This window comes from Oryzias latipes, chromosome 2, assembly GCF_002234675.1.
Source record: "Oryzias latipes chromosome 2, ASM223467v1".
Lineage (NCBI taxonomy): Eukaryota > Metazoa > Chordata > Actinopteri > Beloniformes > Adrianichthyidae > Oryzias > Oryzias latipes.
Genome location: NC_019860.2, coordinates 24226170 through 24250528, shown reverse-complemented (window position 1 = coordinate 24250528; position 24359 = coordinate 24226170). Strand labels below are relative to the sequence as shown.

Genomic DNA, 24359 nt, shown 5'->3' with positions numbered 1-24359 from the left:
CCCTCAACTTTAGCGCGCGATGGGGGGGGCGGCACCGGAAGCGGAAGTATATTAAAGCGAACCTGAAGCTCATTAACGTTAATGAGCTTCTGCTAGATGGAGCAGCTCATCGATGCTCAGGCCAAAGTTTAGGAGTTTCTTCTGTTTGTTTCCAGAGGAACTCTGTGGTTTGGTTCTGTTCAGGTTCTGCTCTGAGTCCAGAAACCTGCAGCACTGTGAGGTTCTGTGTCATGAAGGTCCAGCACCACAGGGTCTGAAAGCAGAGACATCATGGAGATGACTCCTGATGAGTGATGGATTTGAACCTTCAAACAAACGTGAACTTAGTCTGCAGATGTTTGTGATAAAACATGAATCATTCATGTTCCTGACAGCATTAGTCACAGACAGACAGGTGATCTCATCTGAGGAGGAAAAATGACATCAAAGTCATTCGTTCTGGTCCATGTGTGGATTGAAACCACAACCTCTCCCTCTGCAGTCAGCTGTTTAACCTGTGAGCCACTGAGCAGTGCTGCTGAGAGGAGGTGCGTGCTCCTACAGGATGTGGAGGTGAGCAGAGTCCAGGAGTGTCTGTGGAGACGATGTTCAAAGACACCTGAGGAGGTGCTGCTCTGCTGCAGGTAGAATAGCTCAGTGGTAGAGTCAGTGCTGTTAGAGCGAGAGGATGAGGGTTCAATTCCTGAGGCAGTAACTCACCTCGGGTCTCACTAGGAGAAACATGGAGGAGGTAGAGGAGCAGTAGGATGAAGGACAGGTTCAGAGGAGAGATAGGAGAGGATAGAGCAGGGAGGAGAGGTGGAGGTTGACCTCAACAATGGAAGAGGAAATGATGAGGTCAACCTCCACCTTGATGGGTTGAGGAGTAGCAGAATGAGGTCTGGGAGTTCTAGTGCTATTACACTCCTTCCCTAAAACAGGTGATTAGCTGTAGAGGGCAGGACACAAACTGAATCAAAAAACCTGTCCTACATTTTCTCTACCTCAACCCATCAAGGTGGAGGTTGACCTCATCATTTCCTCTTCCATTGTTGAGGTCAACCTCCACCTCTCCTCCCTGCTCTATCCTCTCCTATCTCTCCTCTGAACCTGTCCTTCATCCTACTGCTCCTCTACCTCCTCCATGTTTCTCCTAGTGAGACCCGAGGTGAGTTACTGCCTCAGGAATTGAACCCTCATCCTCTCGCTCTAACAGCACTGACTCTACCACTGAGCTATTCTACCTGCAGCAGAGCAGCACCTCCTCAGGTGTCTTTGAACATCGTCTCCACAGACGCTCCTCTGCTCTCCTCCACCTCCTAGGAGCACGCACCTCCTCTCTGCAGCACTGCTCAGTGGCTCACAGGTTAAACAGCTGACTGCAGATGGAAAGGTTGTGGGTTCAAGTCCACACATGGACCAGAACCAAAGACGCTGATGTCACTTTTCCTCCTCAGGCGTGTGACAGGACTCCTCAGGTGAGATCACCTGTCTGTTCACTTCAACCCTTCAGGATGAGATTTTTCTTATGTTTTAAAGTTCTGAACATCTCCAGGTTCTGTCTGTTTGTTCTTCTGGACCTTCAGAACCTCACGGTCCTGCAGGTCTCAGAATAATCTCCTCCTTTTCAGTTTAGCGTCCATCAGCTTCTCCTTCCTTCCAGCAGAGACTCATCGATGCTGATGAGCTGCAGGTTTGTTCTGAAACTCATTCAGAACTCCTCCAGGAGTCTGGTTCTTCTGTCAGAACCCGGTGGAACCCATCACTCAGTTCTGATGGACCTTCATGTTAGAACAGAGACCGTTGGAAGTGGGAGTGGGGGGGTCAAACACTTTTATTTAGCTGTGGGGATCAACCTGATGAACAGATGGTTCTAACCCAGTTATTCTCTCTCTGTGAGCTGCAGAACCTTCATGAATCTGAATTATTCCTTTAGAACATTCTTCAGCTAGCATTAGCATGATCCAGGCTTTGGACGATCAGCGTCCGTCTCCAGCTGGAATCCTCCAGATTCTTCCAGCTCTTCTTGATCCAACACCGTCCAGGTCTGCTTCCTGCAGACCCCCCCTCAAACCTCCTAAACAAACAAACAAACAAAACACATTTAGGCACAGGAAGACCCCCCCCCCCCAGAGAAACAGACATTTCTTTCAGCTTCTTCTTTAAGCTTTTAGCTTTTCTTTTTTTTTTTTTGAACTTGTACTTTATTGAGTTTTTGTTCCTTGGTAGAACATCACACATGGGTACAGCGTGAGCAGAGGTATTATTACACATAAAGATGGCTTCTTCACACTAAACAAAATTACACAACAATCATAGTTACAAGAAAAGTAAGATAAACAAATTCCGTAAAATTCAATTAACTAGGATCCTCTACAGTGCAACCTTTACATTTTAGTCTCTGATGTATTTGGCAACACAAGCCCATCTTTGGGTAAATTCTTCCATTTTCATGCCGTCATTCGCTCCATTAAATATACTTGTTTGAGTTTTTGTATCCATCTTTTGTTGGAGCCTCTTCCTTTTTCCAGTTTATTGTAATCATTTTCTGGCTATTAGAAGGAGTATCTTTGAGATGTTGACTGTTCCAAATGTAACTCTGCTTTTTTAGTAAATCCTAGTAGAAATAATAGAGGTTCAACAGGGATCTCTGTAACATCCTTTCTGTTTCTGTCTTTATACTCCTCCAGTAGTTCTGGATTACAGGGCAGTCCCAGAAAACGTGAGTCAGGTCTCCCACTTTCCACATTTTCTCCAGCAGAGTTGCAATGAGGGTGATTTCAGAAGTCTAGAGACGACCAGAGGGGTGTTGGAATATCTCCTCATTCATTTCTTTCCACATTTGACTGTTAGGTCCTTTCTGGCTTGTTGCACACAGATCTTCCCACACATCACCTTCTATAATAGTGTTTAGTTCCAGCTCCCACTTTTCTTTGACAGACAATGTGTTCCTCATCACAAGTCTCTTATAGGTATTAGAAACATGTTTCTTATGTGGTAAATCTTTGTCCTGAATACTTATAAAGTATTCTTCAATTGCGTTGGGCATTTTACTCATTAAAGTTTTTCTTTCTGATATAATGTCTAATCTGTGAAGATCATTGGACGGGAGTCAGAACTGTTCCTTTAACTGTGAAAAAGATTCAACATCTGCTTCTTTAAATAATTGGTTAAGCTTTTCTAACTCCCCCTCCCTGTTTTTTAAAATTATTTCAGGGGTCACTGTGACCCCCGCCCTCTGAAAATACTCTGTATATAATATGGGGGGGGGTCAGTACCTGCTAACCTCCAAAGATCAACACAGTCGTCTCTAAACGGCTGAGCTGCTGGTTTTTACCATTAGAGTCAATATTTCTCAGAGGTGTTGAACAGTGGAGCTCTATGCGCCGCACAAAGCCCCCTCTGAGGGGCCGCCCCCCCCTCTGTGTGGGGGTACGGCCCCACACAGAGGGGGGGGCGGCCGATTCCTGCAGATTCATGCAGATCTGATGACTTTCTCAGGACCTTCACAAACGGAGAGTTTCCACATTTTCATTCTTTTGACCCAAAACAAGAACAAAAGTTTCCACCTGGGACGTCCCGCAGCCTCCTGGAACACCTGAGCTGCTGGAGAACCCACCGTTATGGCACAGTCACATCAACCAGGGTCCACTAGAACCGAGCGCAGAACCAGACGATCGTCAGGAACTTCAGCAGAGCAACCAGCTGCTGCAGAGGATTTTCTACCACTAAAGAGAAAAAACACGAGGAAGAGCAGGAAAAATGCCGAAGTTACAAAAGAAAGTGGAAAAATGAAGAGAAAAAAGTCACATTTTTCCAAGATAAAGTCATAAAAATACAAAAATACATTTCTTTAATGATAAAAAAGTTAATATTTTGTGAGGATGACGTAAAATTATGGGGAAAACAACATTTTACAGGAAAAAAGATGTCACATAATTTAAAATGTCAAAGTTTCAGGAGAATAAAGTTGTAAAACTATGACAAAAAAGTCGAAATGTGATGAGAAAAAAGTCATAAAATACAAAAATAAAGTCTGAAAACTTTAAGAAAAGTAAATATTCTCCAAGAATAAAGTGATGTAATTATGAAAATGACAGAAGTTCAAATGTTTAGAGGATAAAGTTATAGTCATCATTTTACGTGGAAACAGTTCCATTTATCTTTGAAAATGTTTCCACACAGACCCTGAAAGCTGATCCAGTTCTGCAGAATCAGGAGATCCTCACTGAATCTGTTAGTGGAACCACAACTGGATCTTCAGGAACCACCAATGTTTCTCTGTAAAACCACCACTTTAAATCACTATTTTCCTAATTTATTCTCATTACTTTTGGACCTTTTTCTCAGAATTCTACGACTTTCTTCTTGTAAACGTGACGTATTTTCCTTTCTGACAGTTTTCAGGACTTTTCCAAGCAGAAAACCCGCTAAAAGAGTGTTATTGGTTTTTTGGACACAAACGTAACCAAACTGCAGACCAGCAGAAGGATCTCCTGGTGCTTTGTTTCCTCTGCTGGGACTCCTGTTTACCCCACATGCTGCTGGTTCCTGCCGCTCCTCCTGGAGACGGTTCCACGCCTGCATGGAGTCCATCATGACACGGAGGAGACCCCCTCAGGAAGGCCTCCCACCCGTCTGCAGGGGCCCTTCCAGCAGGAGAACCAGTGAGAACCAGGAGGTGGCAGGAGTCAGAGCTGTGGTGAGGATCCGGTTCTTACTTAAGGTTTCCAAATGTTCATCCCAGTTGTTGAAGTTCATCCTTCACAGGCCTGGGGGAACCAGCAGGGGGCAGAACCAACCTGCAGGAGGCGTAAGTGCGTCTGCTGTGCTGCTTAGTGATGGATCTGCAGAAACAAAACAATGTAATGCTTTTATTCTGACACAGGTACAGCGGTGACAGGAAGTGGACGTCAGCTCCACCATCAACCATCAACACAGTCTAAAGAACAGAACCAGGAGTCCGTTGTTTCTGAATCAAACTCTGGGATTCCGACCCGTCTGCTCTGTCCATGACCGTCACACCAAAGGCTGGGACCCAACCAGAGTCCATCTGCAGGACCACGCTTTGGTCCGTTTCAGTCTTTGGTTCTCCTCCTCAGAGCAAAATGAGCCAAAATAGGGGGGAGTCAACAACTGTCCCAGAGAGGGCGGGGCCTCCCTCCAGGGGTCTGCAGAAACTCCCCAGAGGTCAAACTGTGGATCCCAGGAGAACACTGATGCCGGTCCAGCTCCACTCTCTGGACCCGCTTGGTTCTGGATGCGGTTCTGCTCCAACATGCCCTCAACAGCCCCACACGGGGGCATCCCTGCCTGCCCAGAGAGTTAGGCAGTGCTCCTCCCCTCGGCCCCCCCTCTCAGCCCAGGCTCTGTGCTGCAGAGTTTGAGCGGCGCCATGTGCAGCGGCCGGACCTGCTGGAGCGCGTGCTGGTCTTCATGAGCGAGTAAGTTCCTGCTTTCTCAGTACAGGGGGGTGTGGGGGGGGTCTCCTGGGTCTTTAGCGTTCTTCCAGCATGGATCCTCAGAACTCCTTCTCCCCCCTTCTGTTGTTTAACCAGCTGCAGAAGAACCACGCGTTAGAGCCCCCCCCCCCCGTTCTATGGTTGATGGGGGCTCAGGCCGGGTTCTCATGTCTTTCAGCTGCTGCCCCCCCCCCACTGAAACATCTTCAGATTCAGTTCTGGGACCGGGGGGGGGGGGCACTAAATCTTCTGGATCTTATAAATCAGCTGATCTGGAAACTAAAGCCCCCCCCCCCCCCCCGTTTAATCATGTTGTTTAATAGAACAGGTGCAGCTGAATGAGGCTGATTTTGACTGCAGACTTTGTTTTATTCTCTTAACTTTAATGGGATTTTCAGAATAAAGCGTTGGACTCAGAAACAGTCTGAACATTTTGGAGCCACAGACTAAAGTTTCTTTGATCATTTCAGTGTTTTGATCGACTTCCTCATGATTTTCCTTCAAACGTGAGACGTAGAGACCTGCTGGATCCTCTGAGCAGCTCCAGAGGCGCCGGCGGTCTCAGACGTGGCTGTTTCAACCAGAATCTCCACGTTTGATGCTGGTTGACCGTTTGATCGGGGTTGAACTGCCGTGTGCGTCGCTTTAACTTTATTGAATTATTGAAACAGCCACAGACGGGGGACACCCCCCCCCCCCCCACACACACACAGTGGCATGCAAACAGGGGGAAATGAAAAACGTGGGTTTCTGGCTTCATGAGGACCGTCTTGTTCTGCGCATCAACGCTGCCTATTTCCTGTTGCAGATTTTAAAAAAAAAATTCTAAAGAAGTCAGCTGATGCTGCAGTCAGTGACTCAGCCCCTCCCACAGCCGTCGGAGCAGAAGATGGTTTCCAGCAAAAACAAAAGATGAAACAAAAATACCGGAAAAGTTTAAGGAATCCTTCATAAACTGAAAGGTTTCAGGGAAAAACCATTCAAGTTTAGGTTCACCTTCACTGTACGAATTTTAGGAAAGTAGTGGATAAAAAACTTTCAGAAGATCAACCACAATGAAGGATAACCCACAGAAACGGTAACCATAGCAACGAATGAGTGAAGCTTCTTACGGTGATTTTCAGCCTGTAGAACCGTTTTTCCGGGTCAGTGGACCGTACCATGACCCGCATCATCGTGGGGGGGGGGGTCCAGCTGTTTGTTGCTGGTCAGAGCTGCTTCTATAGAGTCACATCAGAATCAACTTAAAGAGGAAAAAACTATAAACCAGCCTCCCTATTTTTACATATAAACAACTTTATATTTTAATTGTATTATGATTTAATTATTTGAATTTTATTTTCAATATTCTGTCAAGTTAGAAATTTATTATTTTTAAATGTACAATTTTATTTTTCTGACTTTTAATACTCTTTTAAGTTTATAATATTTTTCTTTTGAATTTGCAATTTGAAATTCATAGTTTTAATTTTTTATTTTGACAATCTTTTAAGCTTAAAGTTTTTTCTTTTCAAATTTACAATTATTTTTTTCAGACTTTTAACATTCTTTTAAGTTTAAAATATATTGTTTCATTTTTTAATTTTATTTTACTCATTTTCTGCTTTTCCTTCAAATGTACTATGTGTACTTTTGAGTTTAAAATATGTTTTAATTTTCTTATTTTTTCTTTACTATCTGGTTTTCTTCACTTTCATCATCAAATTCATGAGTTTTGGTTGATTTAAAGTTTGATTTCAATGTTGATTCATGAAAAACTAAACTTTTGGTCTTTTAGGATCAAACTGTTCACAGACACAGAACCAATGGTGGAACTTAAACGTTCTGCCTCAAACAAAAGGTGTTTAACAGTAAAATGTAGAGAACAGGCTGTGGCTAAGCGGTCTTGTCGTAGGTCCTGGTTCGATTCCCGACTATGGAGTTTGCGTGTTCTCTCCGTGCATTCTTCCGTGCATGCGTGGGTTTTTCTCTGGCTTCCTCCCACCATCCTAAAACAGGTTGATTGGTTACCTTCACCCAACAGTAACAGGAAGTTACTGTTAAAGTTTGGACACACCTCCCCATTCATTTCAATGGGGAGGTGTGTCCTAACTTTTGGTCTGTACTGTATCTTTCCACATTTTCCTCCATAAGCTCAGACTGAGGCTGAGACTCACCGTCACTCATCCTCTCCTGAGGGAGGGGTGGTGGTGGTGGGGGGGTCAGCATCATGACTGGGGGGGTTTTCATGCTGAAATGGAGCCCAGAGGATGAGTGCAGCTGTGCTCCTCTTTAGGATTCCTCCTCTCCACCTCCTCTCGCCGGGGCCAAACCGGCATCATTACCCCGGCGGCCATTGTTGGGGGGCCACGGCGCGTTAGTGTCTTTCTAACTGTGGCTAAACTCCGTCCATTCAGGGCGAGAAGAGAGCCGCCTTTGGCAGATAGTTGGCAGCTCGCACAGAGAGGCCATTCACCCCGTAGGAAGGAGCGCCGAGCGCCGCCTCGGAAAGGCTCCGCTCAGTGTTTGGATGGAGGCGCGGTGGGCGCCCTCTCCGCGCTCGTCTGCTCTCAAACATCCGTGACCTGACTTCAGGCCTGAAGCCTTTGGCTGAAACCTCAGTTTGGAGCTGAAGTCATCAGCAGAAATTCATCTTCCCTTCGTGGGCGACAGAGGAATTCCTGCTTCCTTTCTCGGCTCCTGGATGGAGTCCAAACGCTCGGGTGGATGGAAGCGGAACAAAGGGCCGGGACACAGGGGTCAGACGCTGACCCCCCCTCATTATACCAGCCGAGTAGAAACAAATTACGGGCTGAACAAATATTTACTGCCATGCATCAACGCAGAGGACAGACAGCGTCCTGCCGGATGCTAACCGTTAGAGAGCCGGGTCCAGATCCCCTCACGGTCAACCCCCGACTTACCAGTGACAGCGGCTCGAATCCGATGACAGATAGAGGGTCAGCAGGGGTGTGAGGATGCTCCACCTGATCAGGACCCTTTGGTCTCCCCAGGAGAAGAACCACCACCTCCTTAATGTAGAGGTTCTGGGATGAAGTTCAGACTCAGGAGTGGAGGTTCCATCCTTCCTGAAGCTGTGAGGGACAGAACAGAATCGTCTGCATAGAAGAAGATCTTCAGGACCTTTTATGTTCAAAACATCCGTTTATCAATAAAGTTTTCTAAGGAAAAAAAACAAAAAAACAAAGCAGTAAATTATTTCAGGATTTGATGGTAAAACCCTTTTTTTAGATTAAATAGTTTCTAACTTTTCAGCAGAGATCCTCACGAGTCCTTTGTCTTCCATCGAGTCTCTAGTCCGTCAATAAAGGTCTGTTTTTCTGAAGATACGTACACATTTGACAGGCGTTGAAGAACGCGCTGGACATTTTGCATTTGATGTTCTGCATCCACAGCTGGAAGAGTCTTGGTGTGAAATGTCAAAACGTGTAAACCTGGAGAATCTCACTCCAGTCTTTTTCTTTCTCAGCTCTATTCCGATAAACGAAAGACTTGGTGTCATAGAATTCCAGCCGGGCACAACCTTCATTCATTAATTCCACTTCGTGATCGATTTTCAAACGGTTGGTACTTCTATGTTTGGAGTCCCCGATTGATCAAAGGTTTAACTTTTCTTGCGTGTTCAATGCGTGTAGAGCTCCAGAATTTACTTAACCTGCGTAGCGACTCGTGATCGCGAATGCAGAGGCCAAAACGCACGTTTTACATCGACCTTTCACTGGAAGTGGAAATGCCCGTTTCTGAGGCCGATGTGAACGTAGCTTTAAAGTCAAGGAAACAGAAGATGTCTGAAGCTTTTCCAACTGAAAAGCACGAGGGAGGGGTCATCATGGTCTGGCCTTGTACTGGTAGATCCCATCCTCAGGTAACAAACCTGAATCCTCAAAGACTGCATCTCAGATCTAGATCTGCTGAGAAGAAAAAGGCTAACGTCCTACAAATGAAGCAGGTGATCCAGGAAGTGAGGCGTTTCTGCTCGTCAGGGGGAGGATTTTTCCACCTTTAAATGTGATAAAAGTGAGGTGCTCCACTGCTGGGGGGCTTCCTAGAGGCGGGGGGGGGGGGCAGTCATCAGGACACACCTGGCCATGTGAGCTGCAGCCAGAAGGTCACATGTTGGCTCCGTGATGCTGTTTTTCCCACAATCCCAACGGTCACATGAGTCCGAGCCGCTGTAATCCTCACGGAAAAACAGGACTGGATGGATTTCTGACTCGGCTGACCAGATTAACCCCACCTTTGATTTCAGGTCAGAGCAGAAAAGTCACCTCAGAAGAAGAAAGGTTTAAACTTTAGGTACACATCAACAATCAGCAGCTTTATCTGCAAGGAAAGAGCCGGACATCAGGACTTTGTCCAGAAAGATCTCAGGGATCAACCGAGCGGAGCACAAAAGTTCAGGAGTGAAAACGGGGCATTGAACGCATCATCTCAAGTCTCACTTTGAACAATGTTTGCAATCGGAGGGAAAAATGGACTAAAATCTGCTGTTTATGCTTTACAAATGCTTTTATTTTGTAGTCCCTCACCTCCTCACTACAGGAAGTGCAGAAACAGAAGACCAGCAGAAATAAAAGCACAGACACAAAGAGCTGAAAGTAAAACAGAGACATTTCTGACACATAGTTTTGTCTAAACACATAAAAACTCAAACCTTGAATCTCCATCAAAATATTGAGGACACCTGGTGGCCGACCGATGTAACAGCAGCCTCTGAACGCACGGCTAAAACGGCGTTTTTTACCTTCTGCTCATCAAATTTATTCTGTATTCCTTTAAACGGATTACATCATCGTTCTATTTACATGAGTTTCTTTTACGCTGTTGGACTTTTAGAATTAAAACGCAAAGTCGTGAATGTTTTTGCTAAAAACAAAATTCAGAGATCTTAACCTGAAAAAAGATGAAGATGTCAAAGGAGCAGAAAAACTGGTTTGGACCTAGAGCTGCAGAGTCCAAATGTAAAAACAAGTATGAAATGAAATAGACTGGTTTTTATCGGGTCAGATTTGACCTGCAGCGGTGCAAACGGCCTATCCATGACGTCTCAGTGATTCAGGAATAATAATTGCAGCAGTGATCCCACCTGGGGGGGGGCTTCTCCTGGGTCGGCCCGCTTTGCGGCAGCTGGGCGTTCAGCTCCTGTGGCTTCATTAATGTGGAACCTCCCTCTGCGCACAGACGCCTCCTGTTCTGGAGGCCCGGCAGCTGCAGGCTCAGGCTCTGCTGAACCGGGTCGTTGTTCCCGCTTCTCGTCAGCTGCTCGGTTCTGTTGCTCTTCATGGAAACGTGTTAACGTTTCATGTTTACGCTGAAACGGATTCAACGAGAACAGACATTTTCAAAACGTTTTTACTTTAATGTTAAAAGCATAGAATTAACTTTTAATGATCTTTTTCTTCTTTTTGGACAGAAAACATTTGAGGCTTCGATGCTTCAAAAAGATTCGTCCTTAAAGCTCCAGATGTTTTTTAAACCGTAACTCTTCAATGTTAATGCAATTAACGTGACTCCAACGGATTCTCACAGCTTTGGGCTGAAATGCGACACTAGAATAGTGAAGTCTTGACATAATTAACGTAAACAAATTCTGGTCCAAAGTTCAGCTGATTCAAAAAGAGGGCGTTATTTCGTGTCACCAGAAACATCTCCGGTACTGAAGGACTAACCAACCAAAACAGAGACATCTGGTGGTCAACTGAAGTAACAGCAGCTCTAACCGGCTCTGGTTTTGGTTCTGACAGCCCGACTCAGAGATCCGGAAAATATTCAGCTTCTCGTCTTCGTCTTTTCTTGGCGTGAAATGAAGTCATTTCAGTCGCCTTCGTTTTTTTGCAATACGGACGCCGCCTTGTTGGAACCAGACATAACAGACAGTGATTGGTCCGAATCGGTCTGAGTTTCTATGGCAACCACTCTCACCAAATAGGAGTGACCTTGTTTGAAGGCGACGCCCCTTCCCCGTGAAAGCGGGATACACAAAATCTGTCAAACGTTTTAAATGTTGGACGTGGGGGCCGACAGGCTCCGCCTGCTTTTACTGAGGCATCTGATTGGTCCGTTTAAAACTTGAATAATTTTATCAAGAGGTTGTTAAATAAAAGAACCAGATCCAGAATATTTATTCTGAACAATAGAAGCTGTTTATGTCTCAGTAGAAATCTATGGGATTTTGGCTACTGGGAACCACTTCCTGTTTGGAACGCCAGGTTCCACTCAGTCCACTTCTCATTTACAGTCTGTGGTCCTGACACGAAGCCCCTCCTCCGTTTCAGGGTCTGCTCAGAGACTGACAGCAGGGGCTTTTGAGACAAACTAACCATGACTGAGCTGCTGACAGGGAGGGGGCCGATGCACCCCAACCCCCACCCCCATTAGGGGCAGAACAAAGGTGACCTGCAGTCTGACACAAATCTGTCCTCTGCTCCAACAGGGTCCTCCTGGACTGTATGCGGCTGTAACCATGGTAACGTCAGGGCGGGGGGTGTGGACCCTCTCCCCCTGCCTCGTCCTCGCACTGCTCGTCTGCCGGTCGGAGCAGACGGAGGTCAAGCCTGCATGCTGCAGCTCTGAGGAGCATCCCATCGCCTCCTACCAAGGTGAGCTCCACGCCGCAAAGCCTCGCCCACGTCTGCGTCAGACGACAACCCGACCACACAAACGGGTGTTTGGATGAATGATTAAGTCCCTAAAGTTGATTCAAGGTCAAAGGTCTCATTACAGGAACTTATGCACACAGATCCATGTCTCTGTAAGTCTCTCCTGGTTTCAGCCCTGCGCCCGTGGATGTGGGAGTTCTCCCACCCAGAGGCCAAGGACTTCTCCCAGCTGGCCGTGGACCTGAGCGGGAAGCAGCTGATCGTAGGAGCCAGGTGACCTTTCATCCCCCTCAACCCCAACACGCCATTGCTCTTCTGCTGACAGAACCACGTCTCTTTGACAGGAACGCCCTCTTCCGCCTGACTTTGAACAACGTCTCCCTCATACAGGTACGCTTCCTGTCTGCCTCTGAGAGGGGCAGGGGGGGCAGATGTGCAGGGAGGGGTCAAAACGTCTTTAGGGAATCAAACGCTGAGCCTGAAAACATGCAGATGAGTAAATACAGAAAGGAGGGCAGACAGGACCACGGTCCGCCAAAATAAAAGACTGAACGTTAAACTGAACAAAGAAAACTCAAATTAACAATAAAAGCTCAAATTAAAGCAGTATTTTTGTTTAGTAATACAGTATTGAACAGTAAAAAATACACATATGAAGCAGATTGCATTTTATTTTTAAGATTAAAACCCTCATTTCTAGTTTTTTATCTTATTAATCCATCTTGTGTCCATTTTTAAAGTTCTATATAGATCTAAAGTTTTAAATAATTAAAAAAATGAAATGTATTAATTCAGGTTTCTTAGTTTATTTTTGTTCTTACTTTAAAGGTAATTTACTTTTGTTTTTAAATAGTTTAAGTTCTTTTCTCTTCTAGTTTTTATTTTAACGATGTATTTGAGGTTTGGTAAGTATTGAAAAGAATCAGAGTACGCAGGCAGTACACAGTCAATACAGTCCATACGTAGTTAATACATAGCAGATACACAATCAGTGTGTACTTAGTTCAGTCAGTGTGGAGTCAGTGCAGTCAGAATACTGCTGACACAAGGTAAACATTAAATACATAGTCAATATAGAGTCAGTAAATAGTCAGTAGGCAGATTTGTAGTAAGTACAAATCCAATACACAGTCAATACACAATCAGTACACAGTATACAGCCAATAAGTAGTAAGTACATAGTTGATACAAAGTTAGTAGCACGTATACAGCCAATACGGAGTCGGTACATGGTAAGTACTTGGTCAGGACGCATATAGGATGCAGTCGGTACACAGTCAGTGTGCAGTCAGTACGTGGTCAGCACTCGGTCAGTACATATCAGTACACAGTGGTCTCTGAAGTCCGTTTGCTGATCCAAGTCCCGGGTGTCTGCAGGCCTCAGAATGGGCTCCTGATGAAGACACGAGGCGCTCTTGTCAGAGTAAAGGCAAATCTCAGGTGAGACGTTCATCTACTGAACTCATGACAGAAGGACATTTCCTCACTGATGCACTTCTCTGCAGGACGAATGCCAAAATTACATCCGGGTTCTGCTGGTCAGTGGGGCGTGGCTCCTCACCTGCGGCACCAACGCCTTCACCCCGGTCTGCATGACCCGACAGGTGGGTGCATTTCCGTTCCTCTGCAGACTGCGGTCCTCACAGATGGATGGACACGGCTGTTCCTCTGCTGTCAGATGTCAAACATCAGTAAGGTGTTGGAGACGGTTAACGGCGTGGCCCGATGTCCTTACGACCCCCGCCACAACTCCACTGCCATGGTGACGGAGCGGGGGGAGCTGTACGCCGCCACCGTCATCGATTTCTCCGGCCGGGACCCGGTCATCTATAGGAGCCTGGGGAACATGCCGCCGCTGCGCACCGCTCAGTACAACTCCAAGTGGCTGAATGGTTAGAGGACGGTGGCCGTTTATTGCCACTACAGCGGAACCGCCGCCCCTGAAGCACCTCTGTTCTGTTCCTGCAGAGCCTCATTTTGTGTCATCCTACGGCATCGGCCCCTTTGCTTACTTCTTCCTGAGAGAGTCCGCTGTGGAAAACGACTGTGGGAAGATGGTGTTCTCCAGGGTGGCCCGGGTCTGCAAGAACGACATGGGAGGGCGGTTCCTGCTGGAGGACACATGGACCACGTTCATGAAGGCCCGGCTGAACTGCTCACGCTCCGGAGAAATCCCCTTCTACTACAACGAGCTGCAGAGCACCTTCCACCTACCAGAGCAAGACCTGATTTACGGCGTCTTCACCACGAATGTGTGAGAAATCTAGTCTGGAAAACTGATCCTTTCAAGGTCCTCCACCTTGAAAAGAGTTTCGACAGCTTCCATGCTTTGGCAGAAACGCCATGTCTTTATGAAGACACCAAAGTTCCCTTCCCTGCTTCATCTTTTCAACACAAACTCCTTAAACTTGTTGAATTACAAACATTGTTTTAGTTTGGTTACACAATCAAGGTACCCTTTGATTTTGTTCTGCAAATATATGCTGATGACATGATTGTGTTCACAGGAACAGTCTCTCAGCCTCTGCTGTGTGTGCGTTCAATCTGAGCGCCATCACTCTCGCCTTCAACGGGGCCTTCCGCTACCAGGAGAACCCCCGCACCGCCTGGCTCTCCACCCCAAACCCCATCCCCAATTTTCAGGTAATTCCATTTACCTTTACCCTGCCTACCCCAATAAGACGCTTTGGAAAATATATGCAACCTTCTCTGACACATGAAGTACTCCTTAACTACGTCACACGGCCCTCTGCAATGCGCGCTCAAGCGGTCACTTCCAATCAGAATCTTTGTAAATGTGCATAAATGCACATTTTGGGCTTCCGTGTTCAAAACGCCTGCGTTCATGTGTACCTATGTGAGTTCTACGACTGCTTTTGGGGCTCTACCAGCAAAAGACACGGCCAATGAATGCCCGTTGAAAGTAAAACCAGTTTTGGTCTAATTTTGACCAATTAGGGACTTGGATTTGATAGTGACGTATAGGTAGTGTCCTTTTCAATTCACAGAAGTGCCAACCGTTTGAAAATTGATGATGAAGAAGAAATGAATAATAGCGGTTTGTGTCCAGCTGGAATTCTGTCATTATTCTATCAGAATAAAGCTGTAAAGGAAAATGTCTGGAACAATTTTCACCAGATTCACACCGCTACGACATTTCACACCAAGACTCATCCAACTGTAGGTCTGACATTCACCTGCAGATGTTTCATGTGCTCTTGAACCCGCATCACATCCCGGTGTGTACGTAGCATTAAGTAGTATTTGCCTTGACGCTCTCCAGTATGGCACTGGCTCAAGTATTGGCGTGAAAATGTCCTGTTCTCTGCTAATCAGTGCGGTACGTTGGAGGAAGACGGGCCCGGAGGAAACCTGACCGAGCGCAGCCTCCAGGACGCCCAACGCCTCTTCCTCATGAACGACGTTGTCCAACCTGCCACCATCAACCCGCTGCTCACCCAGGACAACGTGCGCTTCTCCAGGCTGGTGGTGGACATCGTCCAGGGCAAAGACGCTCTCTACCACGTCATGTACATTGCAACCGGTGAGAAGTGAGGATGTGCTTTTGGACATCAGGGATTAATTTACTGAACCTCATGTTCTTCTTGTTCAAAACAGAGTACGGGACCATCCTGAAAGCCCTGGCCACAACCAACAAAAGGCTTCATGGCTGCTACCTGGAGGAGCTCAGGATCCAGCCTCAGGGTCACACCGGACCAATCAAAAGCCTCCATTTACTCCACAGTGACAGATCCCTGTTTGTAGGCCTTGACGATCGACTGCTGAAGATCCCGCTGGAGCGTTGTTCCAGCTACCTAACGGAGCGGTACTGACTGTTCTGTGTCTCTCCTGCATGTCTGACAACCAAAGCGTGCTCACAGTCTTTCTGAACTCCACAGTCACTGCCTGGACACCCGAGACCCTTACTGCGGCTGGGATCACAAACAGAAGCGCTGCTGCACATTTGAAGAGAGTTCCAACATGAACCAGTGGACCCAAAACATCACTGAGTGTCCAGTAAGAGCGAGCTGCAGTTATGGGACCAACGTGTAGATGTTAGGGGTTGAATCCACAGATCTCCTCTGCCTGCTTCTGTGGAGGTGAGGAACCTGACGCAGGATGGGGGTTTTGGTCCATGGGCACCATGGCAACCGTGCAACCAAGATGAAGGCGACGGCTTCTTCAGCAGCTGCTGGTGTCGGTCCCGCTCCTGCGACGAACCGGTTGCCAAATGTGGAGGTCTAGAGTGCAAAGGGCCAACCATCCAAGTGGCAAACTGTTCCAGGTTCGTTCATTTTTACCAAATCCTGGTTTCTTCCAGCTTCAAATGTAGATTCAGGATTTCTCATTCTGTGTCTCCCGTCTCCCAGGAATGGCGGCTGGACTCCCTGGTCCTCCTGGGGCCACTGCAGCAGCAGCTGTGGCATTGGGTTTGAGGTGAGGCAGAGGTCCTGCAACAACCCGGCGCCTCGCCATGGAGGTCGGATCTGCGTGGGACAGGGTCGGGAGGAGAGGTGAGGATAGTTTTCAGCACCGCTGCTTAGTTCTGCTGCTACTTTAAGGTGTCACAAGTTCCACAAGTTGAACGAGAAAGGGGTTTTAGAAAGTTAAAGATGTCTGGAGTGAACCGGATCATCATCATCATCCTCATCATCACGTAACAAAGCTTCTGTCTTTGCATCAGGCTCTGCAATGAGAAGACGCCATGCCCCCTGCCTGTGTCATGGACCTCCTGGAGCTCCTGGACCCACTGCAGTGCTGAATGTGGAGGAGGGGTCCACTCCAGAACTCGGACCTGTGAGAACGGAGCCGTGTGTCCGGGATGCGCCACAGTACTAAACCGAACACAGAATGCAGGGACTGTTTTTCAGTGAACAAAGCACAGTCTGACATCGTCTGTGCTTCGTATCTTCCAGGAGTTTAAGGTCTGTAACTTAGAGGCCTGTCCTGATGTTCGCCGCAACACCCCGTGGACCCCTTGGATGCCAGTCAATGTCAGCCACGACGGGTCGCGGCAAGAGCAGAGATTCAGGTACACCTGCCGGGCCCTCCTGGCCGACCCCCAGCAGCTTCAGCTGGGGAAGAAGAAGCTGGAGACCCGATTCTGCCCCAACGATGGTTCTGGAGCTTGTCAGTCTGAACGTGAGTACCAGACATGACGAGAACGATCATAGCCGTTATGCCAATGAAAAATAAACCGCATCCACTGCTGCCTGGTTGAAACAGCTCGGTTGTGCTTCGCACACACACCTTTGGAGTGCTAGTGCTAGGATGACGATGACAGAGAGTATAGAGAACTGATTCAGAACTTTGTGGACTGGTGCCAGCGGAACTACCTCCAGATTAATGCAGGGAAAACCAAGGAGCTGGTGGTAGACTTTCGCAGGCACACTCACTCTACATTAGCACCGGTGAACATCCAAGGAAGGGACATAGAGAGAGTGGATTCATACAAGTACTTGGGTGTTCACCTCAACAATAAACTGGACTGGTCACACAATACAGAAGCACTGTACAAAAAAGGACAGAGCAGACTTTATCTGCTGAGGAGACTGAGGTCTTTTGGAGTGCAGGGATCACTCCTAAAGACTTTTTATGACTCTGTAGTGGCATCAGCCATCTTTTATGGATTGGTCTGCTGGTGTAGCAGCATCTCGGCTGCAGAAAAGAAGCGGCTGGAGAAGCTGGTGAAGAAGGCCAGCTCCGTTCTGGGGCTGCCTTTGGACTCAATGCAGGAGGTGGGAGAGAGGAGGATGGTAGCTAAGCTATCATCCATGATGGAGAACGACGCCCACCCCATGTATGAGTCTGTGTCCTCACTGTGCAGCTCTTTCAGCGTCAGACTGAGACACCCTAAGTGTCTGAAGGAGCGACACCGCAGGTCGTTTCTACCTGCTGCCGTTAGACTGTACAACGTTAGCTGCTCCCAGTGAACCACGTTAACCAACATCATTGGCTCTGTCATATTTCTTTTATTTCTTTTATCCTGTGCAATAACCGATATATGGTCATCCTGTGCAATTTTTTTTTGGAAATGTATGTGTATATTGTGTATATATGTGAGTATATTGACTCCATAGTTTGTTTCTTATATATATTGCTCTCTCTCTGCCCTGTACTGCTGCCGCAAAAAGGAAATTTCCCCATCGTGGGACGAATAAAGGAATATCTTATCTTATCTTATCTTAGTCCACTTCTCCTGACCGGTCAGAAAATTCAAATGAAAGACATTTATCCTCTGACACTGATACCCACACACTGATCTCTGTAAACACTACGCCTAGAGACAGGCCGCCACTGCACCGCCCCAGACCAATCACAGTCTGGTATTTATGACATGAGAGGTGTTGAACCTCTGGAAGAAAACCAATATCTAAACTAAAGAAGCAGGAAAGGGTCAGAAACCTGAGAATTCTTGGTTTGTTCCATTTCAACCATATGTACTGTGGAGCAAGAAATTAAGCTTAAAAAAAAAGAAAAAGAGGATGAAAATACTTGTATATTCCAAGAAATTAAAAAAAAACTCTTTTGTGTACTTCTAGCCTTGGTTGAAGACTTACTAAAGTCAAGTGGCCGAACTCTGTCCCACCCCCAAAATGCCAAATGGGGATCCTGGGAAATGTGGTCCGGTTGTTCCCACCCGTGTTCTGGAGGCTTCCGGACGAGGAAACGTAGCTGCTCCACAGCGGAAGGCAGGACCAACCCCGCCGCCTGTGTTGGATCTCCAGTGGACTATCAGGACTGCAACACCCAGCCCTGCAAAGGTAGGCGCCTGCATCCGGGCCATGCTCAGCGCCGCCGCCCAAAACATTAACGCTTGCTGTGCCTTACAGTGGGAGGAGCCTGGACGTGCTGGTCCTCCTGGTCTCAGTGTTCATCCAGCTGTGGGGGCGGGTACTACCAGCGGGCTCGAACCTGCAGCAACCCACCTCCTGCGAACGGGGGAGACATTTGCATCGGCCTGCACACGGAGGAAGCCCTCTGCAATACCCACGCCTGTGAAGGTACGCGGGAACCCGGCGGTGTTTCTCCATTAGAACCAGAACAGCAGAGTGGAGGTTCTGATCATGTTCAGTGAAAATGACCATCATCTGCTGCTAAGTGGCGTCACGCTGCACCGTTCACGGCCTGAAGGTCGCTGGACGTTCAAGAAGGTTCTTCTGTGAAAACAGCAAATGTGTTGGTTTGGATCGGATGTCCTGAGAAGTTTTCTTTGTCTGCGGACAGGCTGGGGGGAGTGGGCAAACTGGGGGGAGTGCGATGACGACGGGCTGCAGCACCGCGCTCGCCGCTGTGGGGAGCAGCAGCAGGCGGAGCTCCGCCTCTGCCAGGGGAACCTGACCCAGAGCCGACCCTGCCGGCCCCACGAGGTCCCGGGTGAGGCACTGTCACAGAGAAACCCGAAAACATGACAGGATGGGGTAGGGAGCTGACCTCTGACCTTTTGAAGGCCCTTACGGGTGGATACGGGCTGTCGGAGGTGGGGAGGGGGGGGGCATGTGACTTCCCTTTAATTCTGTCTGGACACGTTCCTTCAGAAGTGACAGAACTCGCCATGACGGCGGTGGGACGGAAAGCTCTGACTCTGCTGTTTCTCTTGTCTTTAGTGATTTTACCGGGACAAGAGGAGCAAAGCTGTGGAGGTGAGAGCTGAAGACGAAGGTTTGCTCTTTTCTTCATCCTCTCAAACATGAACGTCGGTCAGCGTTTCCATGGAGACGCTCTGCTTCCTGAAATTCTCCATCTTCTGGAGTTTGACCTTAGTTTAGTTCAGATAAATCAATAAATGTAAATGTTTCTTAAAGACGTTTCAGTTACTGCAGTAAGAGGAGGTTAACCTCTGACTCCAAACATGGAGGAACCTGAGCTTCTGTAGCTCCGCCCTTCTTTAGCGGGGGCTAAACAAGGATTCACTGATGCTGACCATCTCACCTCTTCTCTGCCCCCCTCCCTCGGTGCTTCAGCCTTCACTCTGTTCCAGCTGGTGGCCGTGGGCTCAGCCAGCTTCTTCGCCGCGGCGCTGCTGTCAGCGCTGGTTTACTCTTACTGCCACCACCTGAACCGCCCATCGGCGGAGTCGGCGGTCATCCACCCGAGCACCCCCAACCACCTGACCTACAACAAGCAGGGCAACGCTGCACCAAAGAACGACAAGTACATCCCCATGGAGTTCAAGGTATGCGCGCTGGGCTGGACACACTGCTGGAGGACCGGAGGAGGTTGTCTGAAGGTCATCAGAGGTCATCTGAAGGTCATCAGAGGTCATCTGAAGGTCATCAGAAGGTCATCAGAGGTCGTCTGAGGGTCCTCCAGCTGAAGGTCATGCTGTGGTCCGTCCGCTGTACCATAACTCTCTTTTCACTCTGCAGATGCTGAACAAGAACAACCTTCACGTCAATGACGAGACGTGCAACCACTTCCCGCCCCCGCTGTCCTCCACCAACATGTTCTCCACCACCTACTACCCCCCCTGTGTCAGCAAGTACGACTTCCACCCCGACTCCCCCTGCAGGACCTTCCTCCACAGCTGAGAGGAGGCGGGGCTCCAAACCACGCCTCCTTCTGCTCCTCATCATCTGCTTTTACGGTTAGAATAAAAACTCTGTTTTGATGCTTTTAGGCCAAATTTCTGATCCTTTTGTAGAAAAAGGTTCTGATCCAGAACCTGCGTCTCGGTTCCTTGGCTCGGAACATTGACTCCATGGCGTCACAGGAACATTGAGGCCAGAGGGAGGAGCCTCCAAAGTCTTCAGTCCACAACTCCAGGTTTCATCTGCAGACTTTGATATTTCTAAAAGATAAATCTAACATCAGGAACTTCAAAGACTTCCTTTTTTCTCAAGCTTTTCATTTTTCCTCTGATAGTCGGTTCACCTTTCATGACTTTTCCAAACAGCTTCTTGTTTTGTCTGAGGGGAGCGTTAGGAGGCAGAACCTCCTCTGGACCTCCTGTCGGCCTAAGATCTGGACTCTCAGGATCCACTTTGTGGTTCTGGGAGTTCCTAGAAGACGACATTTGATGATGAGGAGCAGAGACCCGTGAAGAAGAAAGTCTGGACGCTTTCATCTCATGTTTTCACTTTGGAGCAGCTCCTGTCGGCACATTTTCATTCCTCACATTACTGAAAAAAAGCTTCAAAGGAACTGAGTTCACGGAAACATCCGTTTGGAAAAGGAACCGACGAAACGTTGACCAAAAATGTTGATGAGGCGACTCGTGACCTGAAGATGGACCTGCACCAATGCTCTGGTTTAGAGTTTTTCAGTCCAGAAAAGTTGAGTTTTTTCTCTAAATTTCCCTTTCAACTTCTTATTTGGACATTTTTGTCTTTCAACTCTGTTTATATATATATTTTTTAGGATTTCCTGGTTTCAAACAGAAACACTGATTTCAGTTCAGCACTAATGAAATGAACTGGATGTGAAGACGACCTTCATCAACCGTCAGCTCCTTAAACTAAATGGACGTTTTTTAATTAGTTTTACAGCCGAGGTTTCAGTCAAATTTGAATTTTGCATGAATCATCTCGCCAGTTTTGATGGTTTTACTGTTAACTTTGGTCAAATTTGATGGAGAACCTTTTCTAAACAGGAAAATATTTAAAATGTTTTTACAGCCGGTTCAGACTCGGAGGTGGTTTCTCTGACTGGAACTGCAGGTCGAGTCTCTGGTGTCACTTGTGTCACTGTCATGTAAGGGTCTGGAGTATTTGCATGGGGGGGGTGAAGTACTCAACAGGGAGTTATGGGGGGGGGGGTTCACAGTAAAAGGCTTCACAATCAATCTTTGTAGTTTTATTTCTTAACAGCCTCAAACGTTGAACACCGTAAACTTAAAAGTTTTTGTCAGACGTGCACTGTAGAAATAAAAATCAGGCAGAATATTTACGACGTTGTTGCCATGACATCAAAGACGTCAGTCAATTCTGTGAATGTTTCTTTCAGAATAAAAGCATCAGGTCAGTTTCCCTTGATGTAATTGATCCAAAATGTGAATAAAACTGGATTTTCCTCCTGAAAACTGTCAGCGTCTTCACTGCCAAAGAAGCATCATGGCAGCTTCTTCAGTGAACCTGGAGATGACTGTCCCCCCCCCGGAGGCGGGGCAGGAACTTTTCCGCACTAAAAGCTTTGAGCTTCAGTAACTCCTCTGTACGGCGCTTGTAGCCCTGCAGGAGGTGAGGAGGGCGTCCGGATGGATGCACTCGCAGGAAGAAAGGGGCTCGTCTGACAGCCCCCCCCCCCACTTCTTCTTCTATCAATATTGCAGGACGGACAAAAAGCTGGGAGGTCCACCTGGAACCTGATGGTTCTATTTCTGCAGGAGAAGCTTCAATAATGTATAACAGAAGCAGAGAATCTAACCTGTGGACCAGTCCGGTGCACCTGCAGCCCCCACTTTAACAGACGGGATTGACCCCCCACCCGCCGTGTAAAGATGGAGCTGCAGTGGTTTTAGCTCACAGTCCAGCGAGCAGCTCCACTGTCGGACCCCAGAACCCGTTTGTGAAATCAACAAACAGCTTTTCTGAATAATTCATCAGCTTCCATCTTCCTGCAGGTTAGACCGACGTTTCTGCGTCTCCATCTGCAGTTTGGACCCCCGACTCTGATTCACTCCGTCAGACTCTCATGGAAAAACAAAGGAAGTTTCTGTCAATGACTGGATCAGCCCAATCCGAATCAGAACCGGCTGGAGGTTCCGGTCAGAATCCCTTCATCCATTTGCAGGTGGACTTTATTCTGGTCCATTGTGGACTAGAGAGATCAGAGTCTGAAGACAGTTTAGTGATCCGTCAAAGACCTCTACCTGGAAGAAAGAACCTGAAGATAGAATGACGTACCCCCCCCCCGAAGGTGTCATTCAGAGCAGAAACCTGAGGCCTTCAACACTTTCTCCTCCAGAAGCAGAAGAACATCGTCATGGCGGTGATGCGACGTGGTCATGAGGCAGGACGGTCTGATCCCAGGAGCTGCATAGTCCAGCACATTTCCTGCCAGAAGACTTGATCAAAGTCCCTGAGAACCGTCAGAAGCGGCGGCCGCGGGTCTTTAACATTGCATGTGTTTGTTTACATTCACGCATGGTTTGATGCGACGCTGAGCTGCAAAGTGGATCCGCTGTTTCTGCTCCAGAAGCTGCCACTAAAACGCTCCGACCTGCTGAAAGAGGCAGAGAACCCGGACCTCCAGTCAGGTGACCTCCAGTCAGGTGACCTCCAGTCAGGTGACCTCAGGCCAGAGACCTCAGAGGGGGAAGGAAGTGAATGCAGCAAAATGTAAACTCCAGAATGAAATGAAGACGTATTTGACCGATTCTACTGAATACAAAGCCTACTTTACTGTAAAAGGAAGTGTTTGATTTGTATTAACTTGATTTATATGCGATTATAGAACTCACACTGAATGAGTGACGTTCAAGAACATCCCAGTGAGGATCAAGAACATCCCAGTCAGGTTCTAGAACATTCCAGTCCGGTTCTAGAACATTCCAGTCCGGTTCTAGAACATTCCAGTCCGGTTCTAGAACATTCCAGTCCGGTTTCCTCTCCTAAAACCTTTGGCCATGCGGACAGAACGGCTGAAGCTTTCAGTGACCTTCAGACAAAAGTGTCCAGGAACCGTGTCTGCCTCCAGATGAAGCTGAGGCAGAACCCGTCCTTAAGACCCAGCAGAACCCGGACCTGCTGCCTCAGAAACCCGAGGATCTCTGACGCCTTTAAAGACGGAGATGAGAGAACGATGCCGCCATCTGCAGGGAAGAACCGGCGACGGAAACCAGAGTTTGAGGAACATCTGCTGCTGCATTTCTATCTCATTTCTGCACCAGTTCTTCTACGTGACGTTAGTGAGTCTGGATCAAAGTTCTTCCACCAATCCAGTAAAAACATTTCTGTGTCGTTTATTGACATTTTAGTTTTTATGGTTTCATAAAACACATTCAGAGAGAGAATTCATAAAGTCTGACGACAACCATCACTGTGACACCAGCTGGACCGATGACACGTTTAGGAATCTGCTCTGAAAATGGAAATCATGAGGATCAACAACAACTTTGTAAAAAAGTTCAAGATCATTTATCTATAAACTATTCTATTTAAAGATAAAAAAACAATAAAGCAACTCAGAGTTTTCTGGATCATGAAACAGTGAAATGACTTCATAGATTAAAGTTTGTGGAGTTTCAAAAAGTCTTTAAAGGACCTAAAACGTTTTCTGTCTGGAGCTCCTTCTCAGCTGCTTGACAAGTTCAAAACCAGGAAAGACCAGAACACGCACCGCCGAGAAGAACAATCGCCTCAGCAGCCTGGAAGGTTCT

At 47.4% G+C, this 24359-nt stretch overlaps 1 protein-coding gene and 1 long non-coding RNA gene across 4 annotated transcripts; one reads left to right on the top strand and one right to left on the bottom strand.

The window, feature by feature from the left end:
- Window positions 1-1605: 1605 nt before the first annotated feature.
- On the bottom strand, window positions 1606-8615 carry LOC110016524. 3 transcript variants are annotated; one of them, XR_002291844.2, is made up of 4 exons: window positions 8345-8614; window positions 4461-4826; window positions 3549-3707; window positions 1606-2056 (listed from the first exon to the last, which is right to left on the bottom strand). It is a non-coding gene; the product is annotated as an uncharacterized LOC110016524 (long non-coding RNA). The 3 variants fall into 3 exon arrangements; XR_002291843.2 differs by lacking the exon at window positions 1606-2056 and having other exon boundaries at window positions 2185-3707; window positions 8345-8615; XR_002291845.2 differs by lacking the exon at window positions 1606-2056 and having other exon boundaries at window positions 2185-3707; window positions 4513-4826.
- LOC101155173 (semaphorin-5B) lies at window positions 4823-22061 on the top strand. The gene is made up of 22 exons (XM_004066755.3): window positions 4823-5423; window positions 11875-12040; window positions 12214-12313; window positions 12385-12430; window positions 13418-13480; window positions 13546-13644; window positions 13719-13932; window positions 14009-14294; window positions 14548-14683; window positions 15377-15584; window positions 15659-15866; window positions 15940-16057; window positions 16141-16325; window positions 16411-16554; window positions 16725-16872; window positions 16957-17182; window positions 18583-18804; window positions 18874-19044; window positions 19268-19417; window positions 19648-19683; window positions 20005-20216; window positions 20410-22061. Exons 2-22 carry the CDS (start codon window positions 11905-11907, stop codon window positions 20569-20571), a joined length of 3270 nt encoding a protein of 1089 aa, XP_004066803.1. The 5' UTR covers window positions 4823-5423; window positions 11875-11904; the 3' UTR covers window positions 20572-22061.
- Window positions 22062-24359: the final 2298 nt, after the last annotated feature.

Coding starts and splice junctions, on each gene's coding strand:
- LOC101155173 (XM_004066755.3), top strand. CDS start 11,905: ATGGTAACGTCAGGGCGGGGGGTGTGGACCCTCTCCCCCTGCCTCGTC. Junction 16,873..16,956: donor TGTGTCCGGGATGCGCCACA/GTACTAAACCGA, acceptor CGTATCTTCCAG/GAGTTTAAGGTCTGTAACTT. Junction 18,805..18,873: donor CAACACCCAGCCCTGCAAAG/GTAGGCGCCTGC, acceptor TGTGCCTTACAG/TGGGAGGAGCCTGGACGTGC.